Raw genomic sequence first — 25,910 nt, 5'->3', positions numbered from 1 at the left:
CACAGGGGAGCCAGGGGACCATTTGGCTTGAGCCACATGATCACGAAAGGCCTCAGATTTACACTTCTCACCCCATCATCATTTGAGGTGAATCACAGAGGCACAGTGAGGCAACTGAAAGAAGATATTCATTAAAAACTTAAATGTGAGTCCCATTACCAGACCTCACGCCAGCAAAGGCACTATAAATTTAATATAAATCACATACCTGATTTGTGACTAGCAGAGCTATACTGTAGGACATTGCCACATATAAAGGAAAGCTAAAAAAATGTAAGCCTACATATTTTGAGTGACACATAGATAGCACTCAAATCGTAATTGGTGTAATGCTTTGTGTTTTATCAAAACCTTTAAAGTTATATCACTTTACCTCCCAAATTCTGAATCTTATTATAGAAATACTTCAAGTACGGCGCTTTTTGTATCCAGAGAAATAAAACAATATTATCTTGTGTTTTAGTGTTAAAATAAAAATTAAACATATACCGTAATTTCTGCAATTCCGTCTGGGCATAACTTCATTGTTTTCAGATGTTGGTGGTCATTAAAATGGCAAGTGTCCCAGGGCTTGCTTGAAGGCGGGAAGGCCTGTCAGCGCAGCATCTCGCCTCAGGGACCCCGGGCTTAGGAAAATCAGGGTTTAAGCCCCGTCTTACTCACATAACGATTTCCTTCCGTGTCTGCTCCAGCATCATGTACTGCGTCCACTCCTGCTGGGTTTCATATGTCTTAGACTGATCCACAATCTTTTGGAACATTGTCCTCTTCCTGAAAAACACACCAGTTCATTAAAGGAGCCCGTCTTAGAATAAGGCAACCTCCTGGACTTCTAACATTGGCTGTTTCAGGCAGAGGCTTCTAAAAACAACGTAATTAACAAAATAAGATGGGAAGAACCAAGGCCTGGGAGCGAAGACCTAGGTTCTAACCCAGACTCTGTCACCAGCGTGTTCCCGGACCTTACTTAGCCAAACTTTCTCCCTGGATTTCAGTGTCTCGTGGATACAATGGGGGTGAGAATTTCTAACTCCCAGGGTTGTAGTGAGAGTTACTGTTCCATAGCATAAGAGCTGTGCCTGGCACACAGAACAGATTAAATCAATCGGATCTATTGTATTTATTATTATAGTCACTGTAATTGTTATCCTTGTTCTTTAAATGAAAAGAAATACCAACTTGAAATACAGGGCGAGGTCTGTGGCAATGATGGCTATATCCATCATGTGGATTGCGTGCTCGTGCTGTCTGCGATTGAGGTTTTGAAAGATATTCAGGCTCTAAAGAGAAAACCACAGAAGAGATGTGAGAAGTGATGCTGGCAGGGTAGCCACACAACTACTGATGATAACCCCCGATGGTGGGAGAGGCAGCCCAGGCCGATGGGAAGAGCGCTGCCTGGCCACACTCAGGCTTCTTCTGATATGGGGGCTCCCCGCAGGCAATGCAGAGGGCCCCCACTCATCCTACCTCATCTCTTAGCAATGTCTTGCCGAACTCCAGGTGGTGTCTTTCCAAGATGGAGGACCCATGGAGCTTGGCCAGTGGGTTCTGGGATCTGAATGGGAGACACACACACAAAATCAGCATGGAAAGGCCAAGATGGAGGTTAAAGATATCATCCAGTCCTGCCCCCCCTCCTAATTCTGCAGGCAGAGAGGCTGACGGCCAGCATTGAGAAGGAGCTTGTCACACCGTGAGATGGTGGGAAAGAAGGCTCGGCGTCAGGTCTCCTGACTTTCAGGCTTTAGCTTTCTCCACAGCTGATTCTGAGCCTCTCTGGGCTCATGGACTTCTTAGAGAGGCTGTTGAATAGTGTGTGCCCCAAAGGCACGCACACATACAATGCCACAGGCAATTTTAGAAATTTCTCGGTTCCCTGTAGTCATCCATGGACATTGGCCCTGGACCCTACTTTAAAGATCACAAGCCCTTGATGTAATACTTGAGTCTCAAGAGAAGCTACTGAATTCCCACAAGTGGTATGTTTATTCATGTCTTTATTCAATAAATATTTGTTGAGCACTTACTGTGTGCCAAGCACTGAGCTCAGTACTTAGCTTCCCATTAGGTAAAGTGTAAACACGACCTCTAGCCTCAGAGCGGCATGTTCTAGGGCTTGTTTATGACTTATAGGCTGTAGGCCCTGGGCAGAGCCTCAGTTTCCTCCTCCATACTACGAGTATAACACTAGTCCCTGCTCTACCCAGCCTACGAGGTGGTCATAAAGGTCCACGAAGACCACGGTGCAAAGACCATGTTTCAGAGGCTGTCTAGAATACAAGCTCTGTGAGGACAGGGACTGTGTCTGGTCTGCTACCATGGTCCCTCCTCTGCCTAGCACAGGGCCGACCACACTTGCACGAGGAGCATTACACATAGAAGGTGAATGAGTGAGCCAGTGTCAGTTACTGACATTTGGCTTCAAGTCGTTCAGCAGGGAGGGAGTTTCATATATCACTGCTATAGCAAATTGCCACAAACTTAATGGCCGAAAACAGTAAGGATTTATTATCTTATGGCTCTGGAGTTCAGAGTCTAAAATGGGTCTGCAGAGCTGCTTTCCTTTTGGAGACTCTAGGGGACAACCCGTTCCCTTGCTTCCTAGCTTCTAGAGGCCACCGATCTTCTTTGGCTTGTGGCCCATCCTTCTTCTTCAAACCCAACAGTATAGTAACCTCTCTCCTCTCTGACCTCTTGCCTACCTCTTAGAAGGACCCTTCTACCTACATGGGGCCCACTTGGATAACCTAGGATAATCCCTATATTTCAAGATCTTTAATCACATCTTCAAAGTCCCTTTTGAATGTAAGGCAACATATTCCCAGGCTCCAGGTGTGGCGGCATGGACATATTTGGGGGTCATTATTCTGTCTGTCACTAGAGTTTTCCCAGACCTACGGGGCAGGAGGAAGTAGGACGCTGTGGACAGTGGGACTTCCCCTGGGCCAGTGAATCTGCCTGAGAGCCTTTCAGATCTGGGTAACGAATCCTGGGAGCAGGAGGTAGAGAGGGGGGACAGTGAGGGCCAACTCACTTCATCTGGTAAAGGTTGTTGGTGCCTCTGTGGTCAATGTCATGGCAGAAGGCAGCGGTGACCATGGCCAAGGCCTCTAGGTCCGTGAAGTATCGCTTCAGCTTTCCGGTCTGAAAGAGCAATCAGAGGTGCCACTCCTTTCTTGCAGGGGTTGTAAGCAGAGCAGATGTGAGGGGGAGGGCTGGAGTTTGGAAGCACGGGTCTGACCTTGGCTCTATCCCTGGCACAATAGTATAACCAGATGTTTGCCTGAGACTAGGGGGATTTCAAGGATATGGGACTTTCCGTACTAGAACTGGGACAGTCCCAGGAAAACGGGGATGGCTGGTCACCCTAGTCCTGAGCGACCTTAACTGGTTCAGTCTCCCAAACTGCACACTGGAGGTAGAGGGCATTGGACTGGATGATGGTTGATAAACTGTAGCGGTCAGGTTTTAGGATCTGGAGGGCTTTGGAACATGCCTAGACCGGCAAAGCAAACCCTCCTCTGGTTTAAGCACAGCCCAGAAGAATCTTTCCCTGAGCCTCCTTTGAATACTTCTTGTTTATGCTGGATGTTGGAGAACAGGTTTGGGAAGAGCTCTGGGGAGGCGATGCTCACTCTGTGACTCAAAGAAATAAATCAAGTCTCAGTGGTGTCACTGTCATCTTCTGTGGTGGCATGGCCCAGACTCCTGCCTTGAGGCCCTAGTGCCCATCCCGCCCCACCATTCCAGCCATGAGGGAAGAAATGAGGAGGAGCGGGCTGGACGAGCTCAGAGATTTGCATCATAATTTACATGAAATACGAATCTCTGAACGCTGTGGGCCGAAAAGACTGACACAAATGCACATAGGTAGGTCCGTCCAAGGACACTGGCAGTGTTTGTAACAGCGAAAGATGGACAACGACGCCTGTGTCTGACAGTAGGGGGCTGGGCAAAGTGTATTCGAACAATACAGAGTCCTCTGCGGCCATAACACGGTATCATAAATAAGCCTCAGACACAGCATGCTGAGTGACAGAAGTCAGACACGGAAGGGCTAATGCTGTCTGAGACTACTTACGTGAGGTACTGAGGGTGGACAAATTCATAGGGACAGAAAGGGGAAAGTGGTCACCAGAGCTGGAGAGAGGGGAATGGGGACAGACTTTCTATTTGGGAAGATGAAAAAAGTTCTAGAAGCAGGTAGTAGTGATGGTGACCCAATACGGTGAACGTACTTAATACCCCTGTCTGAACTGTGCACCTAGAAACAGTTAAAACGGTAAGTCTTCTGTGGTGCATATGTTACCACAAGAAAAAAGTAAATATATGAAGAATGTGATTGATATCATTCTTCAAATGAAGAAAGCATGTTATAGGGTATTATTATTCAGTTGGTTATACACAAAACACACTCTGCATCTGTGTGTCTGTGCGTGTGTGTGTAAAAATATGTCTCGATGCTTCTAGAAGAGGGTTTGGAAGGAGTCGGGCCATGGTTCTCTCTACATAACCTCACTGGGGCTGGGGGCAGCCTGCGGCTCTCCTTCACGTTTTGTTTTACACAATTCCGTCTGCTCGGAATTCACGTGTGCTAAGCATGTACTCCTCTTGCATCGTTTTTTTTTTTTTTTTTAAAGCACCAAAGACAGAGCAAAGCAGCTGCTTCCGGGTGGAGGTGCAGAGGTCGCCCGGTGTGGCCGGAGCCCCAGCCGCCGCGGTCCCCCGCCGTACCACCAGCAGGGAGAACATGGTCTGCCCCACGTTGAAGCCGTGCCGCCAGTTGTGGTAGGTGATCCTGCGGTAGCCCTTGCTCAGCGAGTACATGAACCGCACCAGCGCCTGCGAACACGGGCACGGGAGTGAGGCCTGTGGCCCTGCGTCCTAAGGGAGGTTGCACCCCCCCCCCCCCCCCACGGGCGGAGCGGGCGAGCAACAGGTGCCTGCACGCCGGGAGAGTACTTTGCAAGCGGCTAAATACTAGCAAAATGGACGGTGTTAGGAACCCAGGTGCTTGTGAGTCCCTCGGCTTATTCCACGAATGGCGTTTCATCAGGGTTTCCCAAACTCTGCCCCGGACAGGTACCAGGGAGGAAAACAAAAGGGGTCTCTAAATCAGTGGTTCTCCAACATAAGTGTCCATCAGAATCACCCAGAGGGCTTGTTAAAACACACACACTTTCTGATTCATTAGAGCTGGGAGAATGCGTGTGTGTGTGTGTGTGTGTGTGTGCACAAGGAAGACTGTGCTTCTGGTACATTCGCAGGTAGTGCTGATGTGCTTTGGGGCAGCACTTTGAGAACGGCTGCTTTAATCAAACAAGTCTGGGAAATTCTGAGCTTAACCCCCACCCCTCCCCCAGGTCCCTCCCCACCCCTAGATTCACAGCACACTGTAAGGAATCCTGCAGGGGGAAAGTCCTGTTTACACTGACGTCACCCACATTTCCCACCCGTGTTTCATGACTGGTTTCCATTTATGCCTTTGGAACTCAGCGCCTCACAGGCCTCCTTGAGAAGCCAATGCGGTCAGAACACCACAGTTCAGAGGAACTGTGTGTCTCTTTTCTGATAAATAACTCATCTGTGCAACATGACTAATGCTTTATATCCTCCAAGCTGAGGGTGCACTGTTTATAGATTGAGTTTAAAAAAAAAAAAAGCAAGCTAGCAAGAAGAGAAAAGGAAATGGAAGAGGTTTATTTTGACCTTACCTCCTGAGGAATGTGAAATTTATCCACCACTTTGAGCTCATAGTACATCTGTATCCCACATTTCACCAGCTCCAGTTCCGTGAGGGGCAGGTCGCTGAAGTGGAACTTATTGATTTCATATTTCTCTGCATCTGGCAGCTCTCCTTGCTGTGTAAGGAGGGGAGTCCGGTGGTTGGAGCACATGAAGCGTTGGTGGGTCTCTCCCCGGCAGCCCCCCGCCCTGTCCCCATCCCAGGTCTGCCCCGAGGATCAGAGCAGGGCGGCAAGGGGCATACTTTGCAGAGCCAGCCCCCCCCCACCCCCACCCCGACCTCCCCGCCCCGCGCATGCTCAGGGCGCACCCTGCGCGCGTTCTGCCCCGCGCACCAGGATCTCAGCGAGTTCCTCTTCCTCGCATTCCCACGGCTCCTTCCCGTACACCTCTCTGGTTTTCTGCCACGGCCCAAGATAGCAGAGAGAAAAAAAAATCGGTTACTACATCTGAGGTCTAACTATGCCTCCAATTTTCCATTTCCGTTCTCCTCCTTCCTCCAAAGTGCTTTCAGCGGGGCCCACCAACTCAGAGAGGCTGCCCTTCACCATTCGTTGATGGGCAAATTCAAAGTCCTGGGCTTTGGACGGTGGGGACCTGCCTGCAAGTTCGAGCTCTGCCACTTACTAGCAGAGCTACTTAACGCCTTCGATTCTCCATTTCCTCACCTGTAAAATGGGGGTAATAAAAATACTTAACTGGTGAATTAAGATAAGATTTATGCCAAGTCATTTTGAAAAAACATGTGTACAGCTAGATGAAATAATGCACGTAAGTCCCCTAGTGCAGTGCTTGGTGCATAGTAAATGCTAGAATTAAATAACGTTGCTGATAGTCTTATTGTTATTATTACTGACGGGAGTCAGAAGGTCTTGCTCATGGTCCTAGCTCTTCCTCTCACCTACTGTGTGACTTGGGGCAAGTTTCTTCCTTCTCTGGGCCTATTGCACCACGCATGTGCCAGACGAGGGGGGACCTGGACCCAGTTACTTGCTTCTGATTTCTTGACCCAGAGCATGGTCTACTCACTTCTCACCGGTTTCCTGAGGCTATGCTTCCAAAGGGCCCACTTACCCATCATTTGGCTCAAATCACGGAGACAAGCAAACCGTGAGTCAATTCATCCAAACTAGATGATTTCTCCTTTGAATTTATCAGTGATTGGGATGACATGATCAAATTTGTTGTGATACCTTCCCAGCTTAAGAGATCACTTCTGAAAACATTGGCCTGTATTGTTGCAACTTGTGAGGTCTATAAGCAAGGTCTTGGGAGCTCAGCTGGGCATCCTATCCAATGCCACTTGGCTAACTCAATTGACTTCTAAGATCATGACCTCTTTGAGAACAAAATCCCAGAAATGATGAGTCACTAATCGCCACCTATCTTTCACAGCAACCTTATCCAGTTTTCCACCCCAGGTAGGACTCTCCTCTATAGCATCCCTGATAAATGATCATCCAGCCTCTACTTGGATACCTCTCTTGACAGAGTGCTCACTACCTCATGAGGCAGCCCATTCATAAAAGTAGTAGAGAATTTGCTCATTATCCTGATAAAGGTTAAATGAGACCTATTTAATGAGCTGGGTGATTAGGGGACAAGGTACGTCCCCCTTCTGGATCTCAGTTTCTTCATATCTACAATGGGGTTAGAAACCCTTACCCTGCTTACCTTAGTGCACTGTTGTATCAAACAATATCCTAAGTGTGAAACTGTCTTATAAACTGTAAAGTGATGAAACTATGTGAGGACTCCCTACTAACATCGAACTCCTTCTGCCATACTTCTTTGCTCACCAAACTCCTCTCTGATCTGATTGGGTTTCTAAGTGAGCTGACCCCATGGAGGGAGTCTCTGAGAAACTGACCATTGTCCATTGGGCTGTCAGAGAGAGCTTCCTCTCAGAGTAGGTGCTGTGGTTGGGTGACTGTCTCTACTACCAAGTCAGCCCTCAGCACAGTGAAAAACGGAGTTTCTAGAGCTGTTAAGCCAAGATCTGGCCCCAGGACCAAGGTGGCATGCAAGGGACAGCTGTCGCCAAGCCACACAGATCAGCCATTACGTATGAGTCACTGGTACTTGTGGACCCATCCATCCAGCCGTTGAATGTGAGGGGCCCGGGGCATCCCTGTGCAAGGCCAGCCCAGCCGTCTCTGCCTTCATGGAGCTGGAATACTGCTCTGGCCACATCCCAGGGTGTCATTTCTGCTAGAGAAGAAACAATAAAAGAACTTAACCCACCAGGATTTTCTGGATTTCTTCGTTGTCACACTTCACATGGTATTTTACCATGTCCTGGAAAATATCCTTCCTGTTTTCAAGTCTGTTCATTGACTCATAGGTGTCAGGGTTTAAGACGGACCAGCCCAGGAATTGAGCCAAAGACTGAAAGGGAAGAAAGGCAGAATCAGAGGCAGAACATCCAGGCTTGATCCTGCCTCTGCAACTTAGGGCAAGACTCTGGCATCCCATTTCCTCAGCTGTGAGATGGCTTTGGTCAGCTGGGTGCTGCCCTCCTCGAAGAGCTGGTGTGAGGGTGCAGATCAAACATGGGATGGAGATGCCCTTTAAAATACAGCTCCAACACACGTAAGCATCGTTCTTGTGTGTAATAACTTCACCCGAGTGTGTTGTACCATGTGGGGACAGGAAGCCTATGGAAACTCTGTCCTTTCTGCTCATTTTTGCCATGATCCTAAAAATGATAAAAGGTAAAGTGTATTAATTAAAATTTGTTTTAAAGGGAACGTGGATTTCTCTGAGAGCACATGGTAGCGCACAAGTGCGAGCAAAGAGAGTGGACGCTGAGGCTGAGTCAGGGCAGTGTCAACAAGGTGAGCTCCCCACCCCTCCGCAAGTGAGGGCCCCTCCACCCCCCGCACGCTGGCAACAAGCCAACGCCTCAACGCAACGGCAAAGGCCTCCTCCCAAACCCTACCTCCATGAGGGTCTCATCCATCTCATCAAAGGGCTTCCCATCTTTGCGGTTGTAAAACGTGGCCACCCCAACAATTTCTTCCTTCTTGTTCACAATTGGCATAGAAAGGACGTTCTTAATCATCCATCCAGACTCATCTAGAGGCTCTTTCTACAAAAGAAGCCAGAGTAGGTTACCAATCTGTTGTTGTTCAGGAGGGCCTTTCATTCAGGAGTCTGGATAGAACGGGCCCTAGAAATAGCAGTCAGAAAAGGCCAAGGGAAAGATAATTCTATCTGCTCGTTATCAACACCATATGCAACAACAGAGGGGGTGCAGAGGGGTTCCGATGAGCTTAAATACCATAGTTTACGGGCCTCTGTGTGTCAAAACTTTCAGACTTTCTGCCACGCCAGCGATTTAGGTCTGTCTTACAAGTGCCTGTGCTTTCCAGGTAATAGCTACAGTATGAAAACTGCAAAATAGCTAGGGATTCTGTGGGGAGGTGGTAAACGAGGCTATCAAAGCAGATTGCAGCTATGTCAACAAAACCTTTGGCTTAATGACCAGCTCTGTGCTTTTTCACCTGCCTGCTCCGGCAAGAGGTTAAGGTAACCTGGAGTGGTTCACCTGCTTCTGATGGTTCACAGTCTCTCATTCACGGTGTCTGTCACAAGCCACCAGGCGCTGGAATGTGTTTAACAAAGCCATCATTAAAGGTCTTGTTTGTCTGTTTGTCTCTTGACTCTTTTTTTTTTTTTAAAGATTTTATTTATTTATTCGACAGAGATAGAGACAGCCAGAGAGAGAGAGGGAACACAGTCAGGGGGAGTGGGACAGGAAGAAGCAGGCTCACAGCGGAGGAGCCTGATGTGGGGCTCGATCCCATAACGCCAGGATCACGCCCTGAGCCGAAGGCAGACGCTTAACCGCTGTGCCACCCAGGCGCCCCTGTCTCTTGACTCTTGATGTGACTTCCTGTGTGACTTTTGGCATGTCATTTTATCTCAGTGGGCCTCAATTGTCTCATCTATAGACAGAGATGGTAGCAAGAATCTGTGCCTCGTGGAACAAACGAGACAAGGGAGGTGAAATTTCTCGGTCAATCATAAGGGGCCCCTTTGTGAGTCATTTCCCATCTGTCTGAGCCTCTCACTTTTATCACTTGTAACATGGGAATGACTGGACTAGGTCATTTGCAGACTCTTTTGTCATGAATTTGTAAAATATTAAACATTTTACAATGTGCAAGGAACGGAGCTAGAAACTTAAAAGACCAAGGCAAATGAGGCACAAAGGTTATCCTCAGGCTGCTCATAATCTGGAAGGTAAGCAAGCAACTGCACTGCAGGTGGGGACTTTGTAAGGGTTCTGGGGGAGCCAGAGGAGGAAAGGAAATCAAGGAAGGCTTCCTGGACTTAGAGAGTCTTCCAATTCGAAAGTTCCAAGGTCCTTCAGGTGGTGAGATGATGATGATGGTGACGACAGGGATGATGATTTCAGTAACACTGGAAGTCAGTACCTGGTGGGAAAGTGTCTCCAGGAGGATGCAGATTACAGCCCAAAGAGCAAGCGGCTGTTGTTCAGGAAAGATGTGTTCTAGGTCTGCCTTCCCCCCACGTCTCTACCTAACCTTTGGGGAACCACTTCCTTCTAAAGGCCATGATAAGGAGACAGGTTTTATTGAAAGCCAAATGAGAAAGCATTAAAGATCTTTAAGCAGAGAAGTTACTGGTTGTAGCCTGAGTTTCGAAAAATTACTCAGGCTACTTTGTAGAGGATGAGTTGGAGGAAGAAGCCTAGAATCTAAAAACGAGATCAGATTTGATTTTTTTAATGTGGGTAAACTGAATTAATTGGGTAGAGACCAAGTTCTGCATGGTTGTAATCAGGTTAGTGACTCTTGGCAACAATTTGGGCTCATCACATTGATATGACCAAAATCCCAACACAAGACATACCACCTTAACTTTGGAAGGATAATCTCACTAAGCTCTTTCATGATGTTCTTCAAGGAGTAAAAAAAATAATTCATTAATTTTTCTAAGAGGCATTTTTATTTTCTTCTTTATTATTTCCTGATTGCTAATGCTTTGTTTTTCTTCCATCTAGCATGCTAAACTCAACAAATGTTGATAGGGCACCTGGAGCTGAAAATGTTAACAAAGATAAGGCCCAACCGTTGACCAAAGGAAGCCGATACTCTGCTGAGAGGAATTAATCTGAAAGCAAAGAAGGGTAATAAAAGATAACGTAAGGGAAATATAGTACGAGGAACTAACTCCCCGGCATGGCCCTCCAGGCCATGTGTCATCTGTCCTCTCCATGTGTCATCTGGCTTTGGTCTCCTTCTCTAGACTCTCCTCCTGCCACTCTCCATGTCTCCATTCTCTCACTCAGATTCATTGTCCTGTTCTAGGTCCATCCAACAAGCTCTCTCTTTCCTGCAATCCTCACCTCTTTCTTTGCTGCCCAAACAATTTCTCAGGGACACATTCTTTGATTCCTTCCAGATTAAGTCAGGTCCCCAGAGAGATTCCCTCCTGTATCCCTCTGTCTTTCCCTGACCAGCACTCCATGGCCTTTGTCCCCATACAATCATGAGCCCCCTGGAGATAAAGACCATGTCTGTCTGGTCCACCATTGCAGCCAGTGTAGCACTGTGTCAATTGCTGGCACAGAGGATGCCCTCCATAAACCTTTGTAAGAAAGACAGACAAAATCGAATGGAGTGCTAGACAATATGCCATGAAAATCCCAAGGAGACAGAAATGATATTAGCCAGAGGAAACAGATTAAGACTTCATAGAAGTTTCATAGCATTTGAGGTTGTATTGAAAGGGCAGAGAGTGTTTGGGCAGTACAGGATGGTTTGGAGGTAGGGGGTTGGGGGGGGAACAGCACAAGCAAAGGTCCAGAGGCCAGAAAGCAACGTATGTGAACATTAAAACCGAATGGGACCTTGGAATTTACCAAAGTAACTCCCTCCCCACTTCCATGGGCACATGACTTTTTTCCATCCATGTTTTCACTTTGTTGAGGCTGCCTCCCAATAAATAGATGGATTTGAACGTATTTGAACCCTCTCTGGAGGAAAAAATATCAGGTGATTAAGAGACCAAACAAGTAATGACTTACCTGGAACGCAAAAAAGTCCTCGGCAGGTGCATTCATGATGTTGCAAATCTGAGAGCGGTGAAGAGGAATAATGGAGCCATGATTAGACTGGATAGCATACCCAGGGAGCCCTGTGTGCTATCTTCAGAAATGCTACGTCCTTGCCCAAGGCGTTCACATTCTTTTCCTCAGGTAGATATGCTCGAGATGGTTTTCAATGATTAACTGAGGCTACTGGACAGAAAATCTACCTTGTAAACATTATTTCTTGCCATTTGCTTCACTCCTTAGTCATTTCCAAGCTTTGAAAAAATCGAGGCTACCATTCGGCATTTTTAATAGCTGCATTGTATCTCATTTTGTTGTCTCTCTTTTGTTGAATATTTGGGTTGAATCCAATTTTTGTTATCATTAGTGTAAATAATGTCACTCTAAGCATCTTTAAATCAATTATGTTTAGGTTTGGTATTGTCTGTTTTGTAAGGAAGGAGTTTTTTCTTGGGGTATAAATTCCAAAGTAGAACGAGAAGTAAAGGGTGTTGTAGCTCTGGTTTTATATTGCCAGATTCCTCTCCTAAAAATTGAACCAGTTTACCCTACCATACTGTGGAACTTACCTGATCACTGCAGAGCCCCAGCCCGTGCGGCCACTGTGTACGGTTGCATAGTATGTGTACTACACAAAAGCATCTCACACAAGGACTGACTGGGAGCTGAAATCCAGCCTGTTCTCGACTTGAAGAGCCATGCTCCTATCTTTCTGTTTTCATCCACTGAGAAGGGATACTTTTTTTTCATTCTCAAAAAGGCACCATATGGGCTTGAAGTAACCCTGCCTGTCCCATTGGCCTTGACCATCCTGTGGTCTGAGAGGGTGAGCTATCTCTGTTTCTGTTCCAGAATTGCTCATCCACTGCACCATCCCTCTGGCCTCTCTTTGGACCAGTTCCATCAGTTGCCATTGTTCCCTCGTGAACTCTGACCTCTCTGAGGGCTCTTTCCCTTCAGCCATGAGCTTGCTTGAGTCTCTCCCATCCTGGAAGATGAAATCCTCCCTCAACCCAAACGTGGTCCCAGTAGCAACCACCCAGGTTTCCTCCTCTTCTTTTCTTTTGCGATTCTCTACCTCCTCATTACCCATCCACACCTCATCAGACCACACACTGGTCTCCACCCCCACCTCACCACCAAGTCTGCTCTCATCAGGGCACCGATGATCTAATTGCCAAACTCAATAGGGTTTTCAGTTCTTATCTCACTAGATCATTTTTGCCACATTTGGCCGTCTCTCTACTTCCTTGGTTTCCATGACACTACTCCCTCCCAGGTCTCCAGATACCTCTAAGCCCTCCTTCTCTTCCTCCCTCACACACTCCTCTTTCTCCACCCAACCTTTAAATGCTGGCATCCAATTGTATCCCACCCCAGGTCCCTCTCACTCTCCTTGGTGACTTCATCCACACACATGGTTTCAAGTACCATCTGGTCCTGATGTCTTCCAAATCCCCATCTCCGTCCCTCCCCTCTCTCCACAGCTTCAGAGCCATCTCTTCAGCTGCCTCCTGGACATTTGCTGCCGAAGAATGTCTCAGTGTCACCTTGTCTGAAACTGACCTCCTCATCTCGCATCCAACCCGGAAGCCCGAAATCGGCTCTGACTCTTCTTTCTCCCTCCCTCTCTGCTCACAATCACAAAGGCCTGCCAGTTTTACCCTCCTGGTATTAGATCTGATCCCTGATCTCCCTCTCTCCATCTTGTCTCTGTCAGACTTGTGTGAGTATCGAATGAGCAAATTTACTTACTGCATGCCATAATGATAGTACTCTTCACTGCCCGTGTCTTTGTTGAGAAGCTCCTCTTCCTCTTCTTGTAAGGATGTACTTTTAGCCCTGCCTCCTAATCCCTTCAGATCTCTCAGAGTTATCTTTTTAAAATGAAAATTGACTATCCCAATCTCTTGCTTAAAAACTCATTGCCTACAGATTAAAGTCCCACCCCCGCCGCCTGGCATCCAAGGCCACTGCTATCTGGCGCTCCCCTCCCCCTCAACCCTCATCTCTTGACCTCTTCCTGTCTCAAACCTAATATTCCAGCAACACTGGACTGCACACACCACGCCATTCAAATCTCCAGTCTTCTGTTTGCTCAAGTGGTTGCCTCCATCTGGAATCCCCTTTCCTGCTCCCACTGGCCTAATACCTATTTACTCTAAAACTCAACTCAGACCAACACTCTAGGAAGAAAAGCCTGGTTTAGTTGCCTCCTACTCTGTGTTGCTAGAATATACCATGTATATTTCTACCGTGTCCTTATCACATTGGAGTATAAGAATCTGTTTAAAATTTGATTTTGAGCTTCAGAACAGAAACTGTATCTGATGCATCGATCTTTCTATCCCCATAGCCAATTACAGTGCCTGGTACCTAGAAAATGTGCAATATATAAACTTCTAGTTACATGAGCAGCATTGAGTAGTGTGTGCCTGGGGAAGGATAAAGGGGTGACCAGGCTCAGATATGGGAGTGATGTGCAGCTAACAGACAAGACTCTTCTTTCTAGGGCAGGGGATGCTTACTCCATTTTTGACCCCAAGTGGGTGGGGCATGGTGGGAGATGGAGCATTTGAGCTCTGTCGTACACGGTACAGCTGGAAATATGGCAGAGAGAAGGGGTGGGGAGTGGCAACTAAGTCTCTGGAATGAGAGGTTGGGACTTGGTCTGTGGTGAGCCTGGGAGACCAGTCTGCCATGCTTTTGTCCCTGACATACGAGCAAGTATCTTTAGTTGTCAGTGGGACTAAGCACCTTCCCATCTAAGGATTATTCCTCCGTGTATTTCATATTTCCTCAGATGTCAATTGTCTGTTCATGTCCTTGGACCAAGTGTCCAGTGAGTTGAGAAATGAGAGAATCAGGCTTTTAGAGACCCACATTTCCCATCATGTTTCCCACTCTCTCGACTAGAAATCCTTTCACTCTTTCAACTGATTCAAGACTCTCCCCCTTCCAAGTTGTATTACTTACCAGGCCATTCTGGGCAACATAAGTGGGCAGACCACTTACTAAAGCCCAATGATCAGGAGGTGGATTCCTGTAAAGGCCAAAGACACCTGGTAACTTTAATGTAGGGACAGTTGGACTAAAACCTTGAATCTGGGTCTTTGCTCCCCTCTACTCTCTCTTGGCTCTCAACTCTTGCTTACATACACTATGCCTGAATGAGCCCCAAATCTTCTCTAAGCATCTGAATGTTTCACATTTAGACAAGGAAAAAAAGCGTGATGAATACAACATTTTATGATGGCGCCCTGAATTTGATTATCTGAGAAAAGGGATGACATTCTTTCAGCAGATTGCTACTGATAGCTGAGTAAAAGCAGGCAACATCGTTCCCCTCCGCTAATACTGACATGGAGAGAGGTGGCTTAATTCCATAAAGAGAGTGAGGAAACTCGTCTACAGTGAACTCCTACCATGTACCGAGCACTAAGCTGGGTGCTTTACATATTTCTTTATCCCTCACGACAATATTACAATTTTTGGTATTATTATCTTTTTATTTATTGTAAGATTATACTCATTTGTAGTGAGAAAAGATATAAATGTGGAAAAATGCATTAAGATCTTTATGAATCGTTCACTTGTCTTTTTCTATGTTATTGATTTCTGGGCTTATCTTTATTCTTTTCTTTGGGCTTATTTCTCTGCTGGTTTGTTGTTAGTTTCTTGAGATGATGTCATAGACAGCTCCTGTCTGCCCCTTTAAGATCCTCTCTGATCCCACTCCTCCCTGTGCCAGGAGGCCGATCTGTATGGACTATAGCAACAGGGCTTCTGGCCTTCTAGTTGGGTTTGGCCCGGGGGGGGCAGGGCGGGGGGGGGACCTGGCCAAAGACTAGAGGAAGACAGAACAGTGAGGTCAGGTTATTTATTTCTCTGTGTCCACCCCTGGCAAGGTCGCTCTGGGCTCGCTCTGTTCCTTGACTAAAGGACAATACTTCTCTCAAGGTGGCCTGTTCTGCATCACCCTTTCTTTCTTCAGGTTCTAGAAATCTTTCTTTGGGTCCAAGAGTCGTTATAACAGCATCACTACTAGTACCTTCTCTTGTGGTTTTCTTCATTTCACTCACATTTCTGTAATTGTCCCTTTGTAAATAAACGCTCCTCAAATCATCCTAATTTGAACCTGACACCTACTGTCTGTTGGGACCCTGACAGATATAAGTGGGTACATCGTTCGTTACTTTTTCAGCTTTTAATCTTTTCTAATATGTGTATTTCAGGCTGTAAATTTCACCTTAAGCACGATTTCACTGCATCACATAGGTTTTGGTATGTAGTATCTTTGTTATTTTTCAGTTCAGAATGTATACTAATTCCCACTGATTTATTTTTTTACCCGTGAGTTATTTGGAAGTGATTTCTTTTTTTTTTTTCCAGAAGGATATTTTCTAGCTTCCTAGTTGCATATGAAGACTATTATAACTAGCTTTTTGTTATTGGTTTCTAGGATATTTCACTGTGACCAGGGGACATTCCATGTATTATTTCAATCTTTTGAAATATAAGAAATTTACTTCATGGCCCAGTATATCACCAATTATTATAAATGTCACACATATGCTTGAAAAGACCGAGTGTCCTCTGGTTTGGGGGATGGAGTGCTGTTTTCTCTCTATGTCCATCAGATTAAGTTTAATTGTGTTATTCAAATGTTCTATATTCTGTTTTAGTTTGCTCCTCCTATCAATTAGCAAAACATGCCTATATCTTTTTATATTGTTGTCAGCTTTTGTTTCTTTTTTTTTTTTTTGAGGCCATGTTATTAAGTGTATACAAATTTAGAATTGTAATATCTTCCTGTAATAGCCAGGTGAATTAACCCCTTTATCGGTAAGAAGTGACTCTATCTCTACTTGTGCTCTTTGTCATATCGTCTAATTTTATCTGATATTAATATAGTTATATTCGTTTTTTCAATTAGCATTTGCCTGGTATTTTTTTTGTTCTTTTACTGTCAACCTCTCTGTATTCTTATCTTTTAGATAGGTCTCTTAATAAACAGGATGTACAGTATTTCTTCATACTTAGAAAGTAAACTGTTCCTTGACAGATCATTTCCTGCACGTAACTAGAAAGATAAAATGCTGCCAGTTCATCTGTAACACAATGTGTTTTGAACTTGTGGTTATTACTTTATTTATATCAACAGAGCTCTTTTTGAATTTAGAAATAGATTTTTATATTCCACACCTTCCTATCTTTTTGTGCCATTCAAAGCAACTTTTTGTTTCAGTGCGGCATTATGGTATATAATCTCTTCAAGTTACTTTTTTTAAAAAAAGATTATTTATTTGAGAGAGAGCTAGCATGCAGAGGGGAGGAGAACAGGGAGAGGGAGAGAGAGTTTTAAGCAGACTCTGAGCTGAGCAAGGAACCCCAGGTGGGGCTCAATCTCACGACCCTGAGATCACGACCTGAGCCGAAACTAGGAGTCGGACGCTGAACTGACTATGCCACCCCCACACCCCTCTTTAAGTTACTTATTGGCAATTAAATTCAATGTGCGTACAACCAACAGTGCACATAACTCAACTGAAGTCCTAACAATATGAATGGTCATGGTCACGTTCAAGCGTAAACTGGCAATAATAACTATATCATGGCTGCCATCTGGCTGACAGCGATCATACAGTGTCATTGATTCTATTCCAGAAACGTCAAAAAGTAGAAAACTATGCATCTTGGAGTCAATGATATGTGATAGATTTCTTTCCTTTCCAGGCTGGCAATCTTTGCCATTTAACTGGAACATTTAGTTGATTTACATCTAAAGTAATTATCGATATCCTTTGGTTAAATATTACCTTAATGTGCACTTTTAATTTTTCCACCTGCTCTATGTTCTTTCTAAACCTCACTTTGTCTTCTTTTGGTTTGATTCACCATTTATTTACTGTTCAGTTTTCCCCCTCTTTGCTCAGGTGGTGTATGTACACTTTGGCAGTCCTTTAGGATAGTCGTGAACATTCTGGCTCTCACTCCTGGCACACGAGAGGGCTGCATTCTCTGTCCACTTGAGGTTAGGTGCGGGCATATACTAACTCTGGCCAATGAAACGTGAGAAGAAGTGAAGAGTGCCCCCTCCAGAGGGATGTTTTAAGAGCCAGTGTGTGTTTTGTCGTGTTCTCCCTTCCCTCTGGCAAGTTAGTCAACCTCGCCAAGGTTCAAAATGGCGGCTGCTCTAGCAGCTGTAGTCCCTGCCTGGCTACAGTCCATACAGGATACTCCAGCCACACCCACCAACCAACAATTTACATGGAGTGGGATGATAAATAAATTTTTACTGTTTATACCACTAAGGTCTTAAGGTTCTGTTACCATAACAGAGCCTGGCCTGCTTTGGCTGACACAAAAATTGCCATCAGAAACAGAGTGCCGCCATAACAAAGAGCCTAGAATAGGTGACATAGCTTCGGATCTGTGTGGAAGGTAGCAAAGCGAGGGTTACCAGAAGCTGGAAGGATATAATGCTTGATGAACGGTGGTAAAACACTGCAGAAAACTGTGACCTTGGTAACTAATAGCACAGATAAGGAGTTTAATAAACTTATATCTCCAGAAAAGAAGTTAGAATGGTTAAAGAGTATGCATTTGACAAGGTTAAAAAAAAAACAAAAACAAAAAACATGGGGTGCCTTTGTGGCTCAGTTGGTTAAGTGTCTGACTCTGGATCTCAGCTCAGGGCTTGATCTCAGGACCATGAGTTCAAGCCCTGAGTTGAGCTCCATGTGGGGTGAGAGTCTACTTAAAAAAGAAGGAAAGGAAGGAAGGGAGGGACAGAGGGAGGGAAGGATAAGCTTAGAAAAGAATCAGTTTTCATGCTAACAGGAATGAACAGAGAGAACCCAGATACTCAGAACCTTGAGGCAACTTCTCAACCCCAACCAGTTACAGATAAACCTGTGAACCGGGTTGTCGGTGTGACAGGATTATTATCATTCAGTCTGGTGATGACCCAGATCAACTCCAGTTGCGGCCTCTCACACCCACTGTTTAAAGATTAAGGTGACTGATGGTAAATCCCAGAGTCCGATCTTGGCCTTGAGGTGCCTGCAATCCAGTTAAGAAAGTGAGCCAGTTTCAAGACGGAACTGTGAGTGTGCCTCTTAGCACAGAGAGGATTCAAACAGATAACAAGGTTTCTGACAGTGATCTACTGACCAAAAAAGTACAAAAAAGTACAAGCTTCTACTAAAGAAGGTTCTTGACTGCTGGAATCTTAAAATGGCCTTTAAGTCCTTACCACATACAGGGAGGTGGAAACCTCGCCCTCTGGGAGTTCTTTCCCTTCAATGTCCTCCATGGTCAGGTAAGAAGAGGACAACAGAGAATGAGCTTCTTGCCTTTGCCCCACCTCCCTGGCTGGGCCCCAGAAGTGCCTCCACAGAAAACCACTGGAAAGTCCTGATCAGAGCCCACGGTCTCATTCTGTAGATGGGGCTGAGGCCTGGGACCGGAACTCTCACCAGCTGACTCAACAGTCAGCCTCTTTTCGCAAACGGTATGGTCTTTCCGGTCTTGCACGCTGCCTTCCTCCTGCTCTCCCCGTCTCTGACCAAGTGTGTGGCCTTCTTGGGTTTGCTTAGTGTTGATCTTGGAATGAGTATCAATGGACATCGATAACATGCTTACAATTCTACATGTTTTGGGGAGAAACTTACGGGATTACTTTGATGTCTTCTTTGCCATGTAGGATGTAGTCAATGACCTTGTAAAAGTTGATTTCCTAAGGCAAAAGAGATAAAGAAATCTATAACTTGAGAGCCAGAGACAGACCTTCAGCATGAGTGTGTCCATGAGACAGGGCTTGTTTTCGACCGTGTGCCCTGTGGTTTTCCAGAAACACCAGCCTGGCCCTCTAAGGGTGTATTCTGACTGCTCCTGGGGCTCACTGTCCTCGGCTGACTCATGATTCTGCGTGCTTAACCTTCAAACCAGCTCACGGTGGCCAGGCAGGGGCTGGGATCTGGGAAAGAGGGATAGGAAATGTTCCAAGGGGAGCTGGGGGTTGAGTACAAGGAGAAAGAGAGAAAGACTGCTTTCTGGAGTCCAGGGAGAGAGGGAGGTGGGAAGGAGACTGCTGTCCCCTTTAAAGCTGTGGTCAACTCAGCCATCCCTGCAGGGCTCAGCCCCATGGTCCCAGACCCCTTTTCTCCTTCACTCCCATCACTCAGCTGCCCTCTTTGCTGTGTCAGCTCTCCCAGACTTGTCTTCCCCATCTTACTTCATGCCCCCCTCAGTTTCCACCTCTTCCATTCCTCCCACCTCCTTGCACCATGAAAACTCCCATCCTCTAAAGTAGATCTGTTCAGTTACATGGCTTCCTAACATGTAGTGGGATATTGGCAGGTGGCTCCTTTCCTCCAGCTCTCCAGGGAAAATTCTATCACCTTACTAGAATCTCTGAACACCCAGATGTGATGGGCAGGTTAGAAACTATTTTACAAATGGGGAAAATGAAACCCACAGAGAGGAAGGAAGGGACTCATTTATAGTAGAGAGTGAGCCAGGACCAGGAGTGAAGCCCTTGACTCCTAGTCTCAGGGCTCTGTGTGATGCCACCTAAGGTTAATCTTAATGTTAACCTAAGATAGTGTTTAACTCTCTGCATCAGTCTCAACAAGAACAAGGCTATTCGAAGCATGGCTCCTGGACTGGGACTATCTGCAAACCATTTGGTACCATTCGGTGATGAGATAAAAACAGAAATTGAGAGTCAGGGTTTAGAAACTTGTATATAGAGTTTGACTGAGTTAAGTTAGGTCTGTTGAGACTAATTAAAAAAGGGGAGGGGATTTCATTTTATATGTCTTTGAAATTTTTTATGTTTCTAGTTATATAGTGTTATCCTATCTTGAAAAGTATCAGTCCAAAGTGAATTGGAAATTAAAACAAATAAACCAACAAAACTGTTTCTTGAGTGCAGAATTTTGAGAAGTACTGCTCTAGGGATGTAAACCCTAGACCAACCCCCATCTTGGTCTCCTGACTCACAGCCTCCACAAAGAGAAACTCCTGATTCAGTCAAAGGTGTCTGATTGTCCATTTGGTTGCAGTGGTCATGACTTTCTTCAGGTTCCAGAGGGAGAGGCTCTGCTCCTTCTGACTAGCAGCTATTAAGACTCATGCTCTAGGGGTGCCTGGGTGGCATAGTGGTTAAGCGCCTGCCTTCGGCTCAGGGCGTGATCCCGGCGTTCTGGGATCGAGCCCCACATCAGGCTCTTCTGCTGGGAGCCTGCTTCTTTCTCTCCCACTCCCCCTGCTTGTGTTCCCTCTCTCACTGGCTGTCTCTATCTCTGTCAAATAAAAAAAAATCTTTAAAAAAAAAAAAAAAGACTCATGCTCTAGTCTTGGTTTTACTGTGTGCACTCTTGGGGGGGCTCAGTTTCCCCAGCTGGAAAACCGGTGGTGTGTGTCTGTTTGAGCTGCCCTAGTGGGGGCAGAGCTGAGCACATGGAGATCCAGCGCCTCTCTTTGTTCTCTCTCACTGCCTTTCCTGTCCTTCCACCTTCCTCCTTAGTCCCTGGCCAAGGCAACCACTGTGGACATGGAAGGGTCTAAAGACAATCAGAAAATTTTAAAACCTGAACTAGATCATCCCCGAAGTTCATCCCAGCTACGATTCTAAGATTGTGGTTGGATGGTTAGCCATATCCCTCGTAGATTAAAATGCATGTCTTCTTTGACCCAGCAATTCCATATGCAGTGTGGGTAAAAGCATCGTTTGCCCAGTCAGGGGTCTCGGCCAGACTGCTTTCCGAATTCTGGAGACAATGTAATGTCATTAGGAGAGCGGCTGCCCAGTGCCTGCCTCCAGTGGATACTCTGGATGTCTCCAGAACAATATAGCTGTATCTGTGCTGACAGGGGAAGATGCCAAAGTATAGTCAAGCTGGCAAAGTAAGGCACAAAACAGAAGCATCCCATATGTTGAGGGTGATGCTGGTGGTAGAATTCTAGGAATATCTGGGCATCTGTAGACATTCCTGGAAGGATCAACTGCTCACACTGGCTGCCTCTGGAGAGGCTGGAGTTCTGTGGTCATGTATCACTTTTTCAATAAGTGTAAACAAATCGTGCTAAGGACATTTTTTAAAGTGAATTTGTATCCTGTAGGCAGTTCCTGAAAGCCAAGGCGGCGGCATTATCTGCTGGGACTTGGGTATAGCTAAGTGTCGCCCTGTGGGGAAAAGGAGGCTGACTTCTACGCTCTTCGCTCTACTCGATCTTCTTCTGGTCTTTGTTTCAGGCTGTCTGTCCTTGGGTCTGGGCTGCTTCCCGAGGCAAGTTGCTGGCTCCCTGGGCCCCCAGGCTTCTGTCTCCAGGGGTCTCTCTGAGACTCCTTTAGAAAGGTTAGAAATGGATTTTCTTTTTTTCTGAAGCCCACAGGAGAATCAATTTGCTTTCACAGAAAGCAACAAAAAGATCAGTGTACTTTAGGTAAATAGGGCTTTTTCCACACACTGCAGCTCAGCCAAGTTGCCTTCAAGGCCATATTCACGTTAAGAATTCACCGGCCTTTGGAAAGTCAAAACTGAGCCATCAATGAGCACCTCTGTTACCTCCCACCTGAGCAGCTGAGGCTGCAACACAAGGGGCTTTGAAAGAGCCAAAAATATAGCTACTGCAAAATTATCCTGCGTGGAAATATACCAGTTTTTAAATGAGTGCTGTTTTTTGGGGTTTTTTTTCCATGAAGCCTAATTAGCCTGTATAACTTTTTAATAAGGAAAACACACACATGTATAACGTTTTATTTTTAAAAGGAGATGAAGTGAGGTGTAGCTGCTGCTGGTGATTTTTAGACTCACAATTTGGAGAGGCTAATTGGTCAAAGTCCAGGCCAAAACTGTATTTCTCCCATGAATGTGGCAGGTAAAGTGTGAGGCTGTTAGGAGGCCAGAGGGAATGCTAACAAGCAGGACTGTAATGAGTTACCAGAAAGAAAGGCATCCTGCATTTAAATTTGTGCAAATGAATTGACCCCTGGTAACCTCAATCTCCTCAACCGTGAAATGGAAATTATGAGGATACTTTCTTTATGAACCTGTTGAGAAGAGTAAATAACACAGTCCAGGTAAAGCCCAGTAGAGAATGAGATTCAACCCCGGGAGCCATGATGACTGTCTGCCTCTTCTGCGTCAGCGTGGGGTTTGCTCTAGCTACCGGGGCCCAGCCCGGCCATCTTGATTATGTAGCCGTTACAGATGAAGAAGGTGAGGTTTAGAGACGTTGTCTAAATCCTGTCATGTTGGGTCTGAGCCCCAGCTCAGGCCTATGTGTGTCTCCTCCTAGAGACTGTGGCCTAGACCTAGAATTGACCTTGGAGATGAGTTCAGTGACAGATAGATGAGAAAATCGAGGACCCGAGGGATTATTTGACCGAGTTCACCCCACAGGTTAGCAACCATCCAGAACCAAAGTCCTTTGTCCTCTGGCCTTTTCCATCACAACCTAATGCCTCATACTCTTGCAAGGACTGAGCCCTTGCTACCTGAGATGTAGAAGGATTTCTGGAAAGGACAGTCTTAACCATAAGTGTGCTAGTCACCTTGGGGAAACTGATCAAATGATGGGCAGCATTTCCTGGACTGGCACTCAGTGAGAAAATGTTCCATTCAGCTCCATTTGGAAGACTGGTGTTCCATCTAGTTCCTCCACTTCTGTGTTTCCGGAAGATACAAACCCAGCTCTTACAGGAATTGGAGAGAAAGCTCCGTGGTAACGCGTCAACAATACCAACACAGAAAAGCTGTGCTTAAAAAGGAAAGTGTCCGCAAGTTGTTTTCTGACAGCAGCACATAATATAATGCTTGAAGCCTCAGTCTTCCCAAATGGAATCATGGCATGGTGGGGCTGGGACAGTAGTTTGAAGCAGAACAAGGAGCAGGTTAAAAAGGCACTTTGGACAAAGCACAGCAGATGATGGAGATTTCCAGAGTGAAATCTTTCCTGGAATGTTCACGAAGCTCACAGGCGGGGTGTTAATTTTGAATTCTTGGAGTCTGGAGTAAGACTAAATGAAGTCTATCATACACATTCATACACGTGCCCGTGCACACATGCACATTTTAATCTGGGTTCGGGTTAGGCTTGGCTGGGAGGAATGAGGCCTCCTAGCAGAAACGGATACACGATTTCAGACAGGCTAAAAGATCTTGTGGGACAAGCACAAGATTAAAACTCAATTCTGGACATGACTCTGCTGCTTACTTGTCCTATGTGGCCTCAGCTAAGGTCATCCAGTCATTCTACAGGTTCCCTAGGCTGTTTGAGTGACAAAGCTGTTAACCCTGCCTCATCTTTTCCTCCCCCATAGATATCATTTCAGCTTCTCTAAGGTGTTTATACCTCATCTTTTAAAATAAAGCAATGGCGGGGGCGGGGGGCACCTGGGTGGCTCAGTCAGTTAAGTGTCTGCCTGCGGTTCAGGTCACAATCTCAGGATCCTGGGATTGAGCGAGCCGAGTCAGTCGGGAGTCTGCTCCCTCTGCCGCTCCCCCGACTCGTGTTTTCTCTCTCTCTCTAATAAACGAATAAAATCTTTAAAAAATAAAATAAAGTAAAGTAAAGCAATGCTATGAAAGCAGAGGTCACAAACTCTAGTCCCTGGAAAGATCTGATAGAACCATAAATGAGAATGGGGCCTTGGGTGGGGGGCAGGAGGAACACAAGGGGAATGGCAGGGACCTTGGCCAACTAGAGAGCTCAGACCAGCTTCTAAGGAGGTAGCTGCCACTCGGCTCCCATCAAATTTATCCTGTGGGGGCGCCTGGCTGGCTCAGTCAGCAGACCATGTGACTCTTGATCTTGGGTTGTGAATTTAAGTCTCACGTTGGGTGTAGAGATGACTTAAAAATAAAATCTTAAAAAAAAAAATTTACCCTGTGGGACTGTGGGATCTTCTGCTTTTAAAAAAGAAACCTAGAAGCTAGACATTTATGGGAAATATCTTGATCTTTTAACATTAAGCTACAGATTAAAAAAAAATTTAAGTAAAAAGAACAATTTTCAATGTATGCAGCCAAATAGGTTCATCTATTGGCTGGAATTGACCTTCTAGCTATCAAGTTATACAATCTCAATTAAATATTAAGGTTATTTCCAGCTCTAATTATCTGCAATTCTAAACATTTGCTGGGTGAATCTTTGAGCAGATAGCTTTGACCTTTCTGGGGCTCTTTCCTTATCTGTGGAATGAGGATATTAATTCTTCTATAGTCAATCCCACCAGGTTACTATGAAACTCTAACAAGATATTAAAAATACCTTGCAAATTACAAGGCATGGCAATTACGAACAATTGTCAGACCTTCAAGGGAAATCACCCAACCCAGAGAAGATACGTATCTAAGTGAAAAAGTCTATAGTGCTTTACATTTGCATTTCAATAAACATTAGATCATACAGGCCGCAGAGAGAGACCTACCCTTCCATCCGGAGTCCTGGGACCTGAATAGGGTGGAGCCTCCCCCATCAGGACTGGCCAGACATCAAAAAATTCCTAGGAACGAGAAAGACAATAATTACATGTCTTGAAAATAGGTCAAGGAAAGGAGATTAAGAAAAGGACTCACCTAGATGAGTCAGCTATCACTGAAATTGGGAAGAGCTCACTGAAAACTGAGCTTGGAAGGGAGGCAAAGTTCATTAGCCTTAGAGGATGTTGTTAGAGGATGTTGGTCATGCTTGTGCTTCAAGATATTGATGAACTAAGCCTGTCTAATCATTAAGCAATAAATAGGAGCACCCTCACATTCCCCATGCTGTGGGAGCGAACATGAGAAGGAAACTGGGCTCTCTGTGTCTAAGAAATTGACCTTAAGGACATGCTAAGCATGTGACCGAAGGTTTAGCTGAAACGATGTCCTCGGCACCATCATTTATAATAGTGAAAAGTTCGGAACAGCCTGGGCATCCAGTTAAGAGGGGACTCATTAGACAATTATGGTACATTTATTAACGATAATGCTACAGACATCTATATGTTGATTAAAAAGGTGCCCTGGCTTCACTGATGAGTAAAAAATGTTAGGTGACAAAAAAATATAGATCATGTAAC

General features: G+C 45.6%; 1 protein-coding gene across 1 annotated transcript in view; it reads right to left on the bottom strand.

The window, feature by feature from the left end:
* Nucleotides 1-25,910, bottom strand: part of PDE6A (phosphodiesterase 6A) — a 70,656-nt gene that overhangs the window by 20,267 nt on the left and 24,479 nt on the right. The window contains exons 6-18 of the mRNA XM_040630419.1: nt 25,278-25,352; nt 19,510-19,574; nt 14,810-14,876; nt 11,807-11,854; nt 8,690-8,839; nt 7,993-8,136; nt 6,084-6,149; nt 5,718-5,864; nt 4,738-4,845; nt 3,038-3,147; nt 1,471-1,558; nt 1,180-1,280; nt 664-771 (exon numbers count right to left, since the gene is read on the bottom strand). Of these exons, the coding sequence (XP_040486353.1) occupies nt 664-771; nt 1,180-1,280; nt 1,471-1,558; nt 3,038-3,147; nt 4,738-4,845; nt 5,718-5,864; nt 6,084-6,149; nt 7,993-8,136; nt 8,690-8,839; nt 11,807-11,854; nt 14,810-14,876; nt 19,510-19,574; nt 25,278-25,352 (1,277 nt within the window). The remainder of the gene's footprint in view (nt 1-663; nt 772-1,179; nt 1,281-1,470; nt 1,559-3,037; nt 3,148-4,737; nt 4,846-5,717; nt 5,865-6,083; nt 6,150-7,992; nt 8,137-8,689; nt 8,840-11,806; nt 11,855-14,809; nt 14,877-19,509; nt 19,575-25,277; nt 25,353-25,910) is intronic.

This window comes from Ursus maritimus, unplaced genomic scaffold (genome assembly GCF_017311325.1).
Source record: "Ursus maritimus isolate PB19 unplaced genomic scaffold, ASM1731132v1 scaffold_15, whole genome shotgun sequence".
Lineage (NCBI taxonomy): Eukaryota > Metazoa > Chordata > Mammalia > Carnivora > Ursidae > Ursus > Ursus maritimus.
The sequence above is the reverse complement of the archived record's forward strand: the minus strand, read 5'-3'. Positions and strand labels throughout refer to the sequence as shown.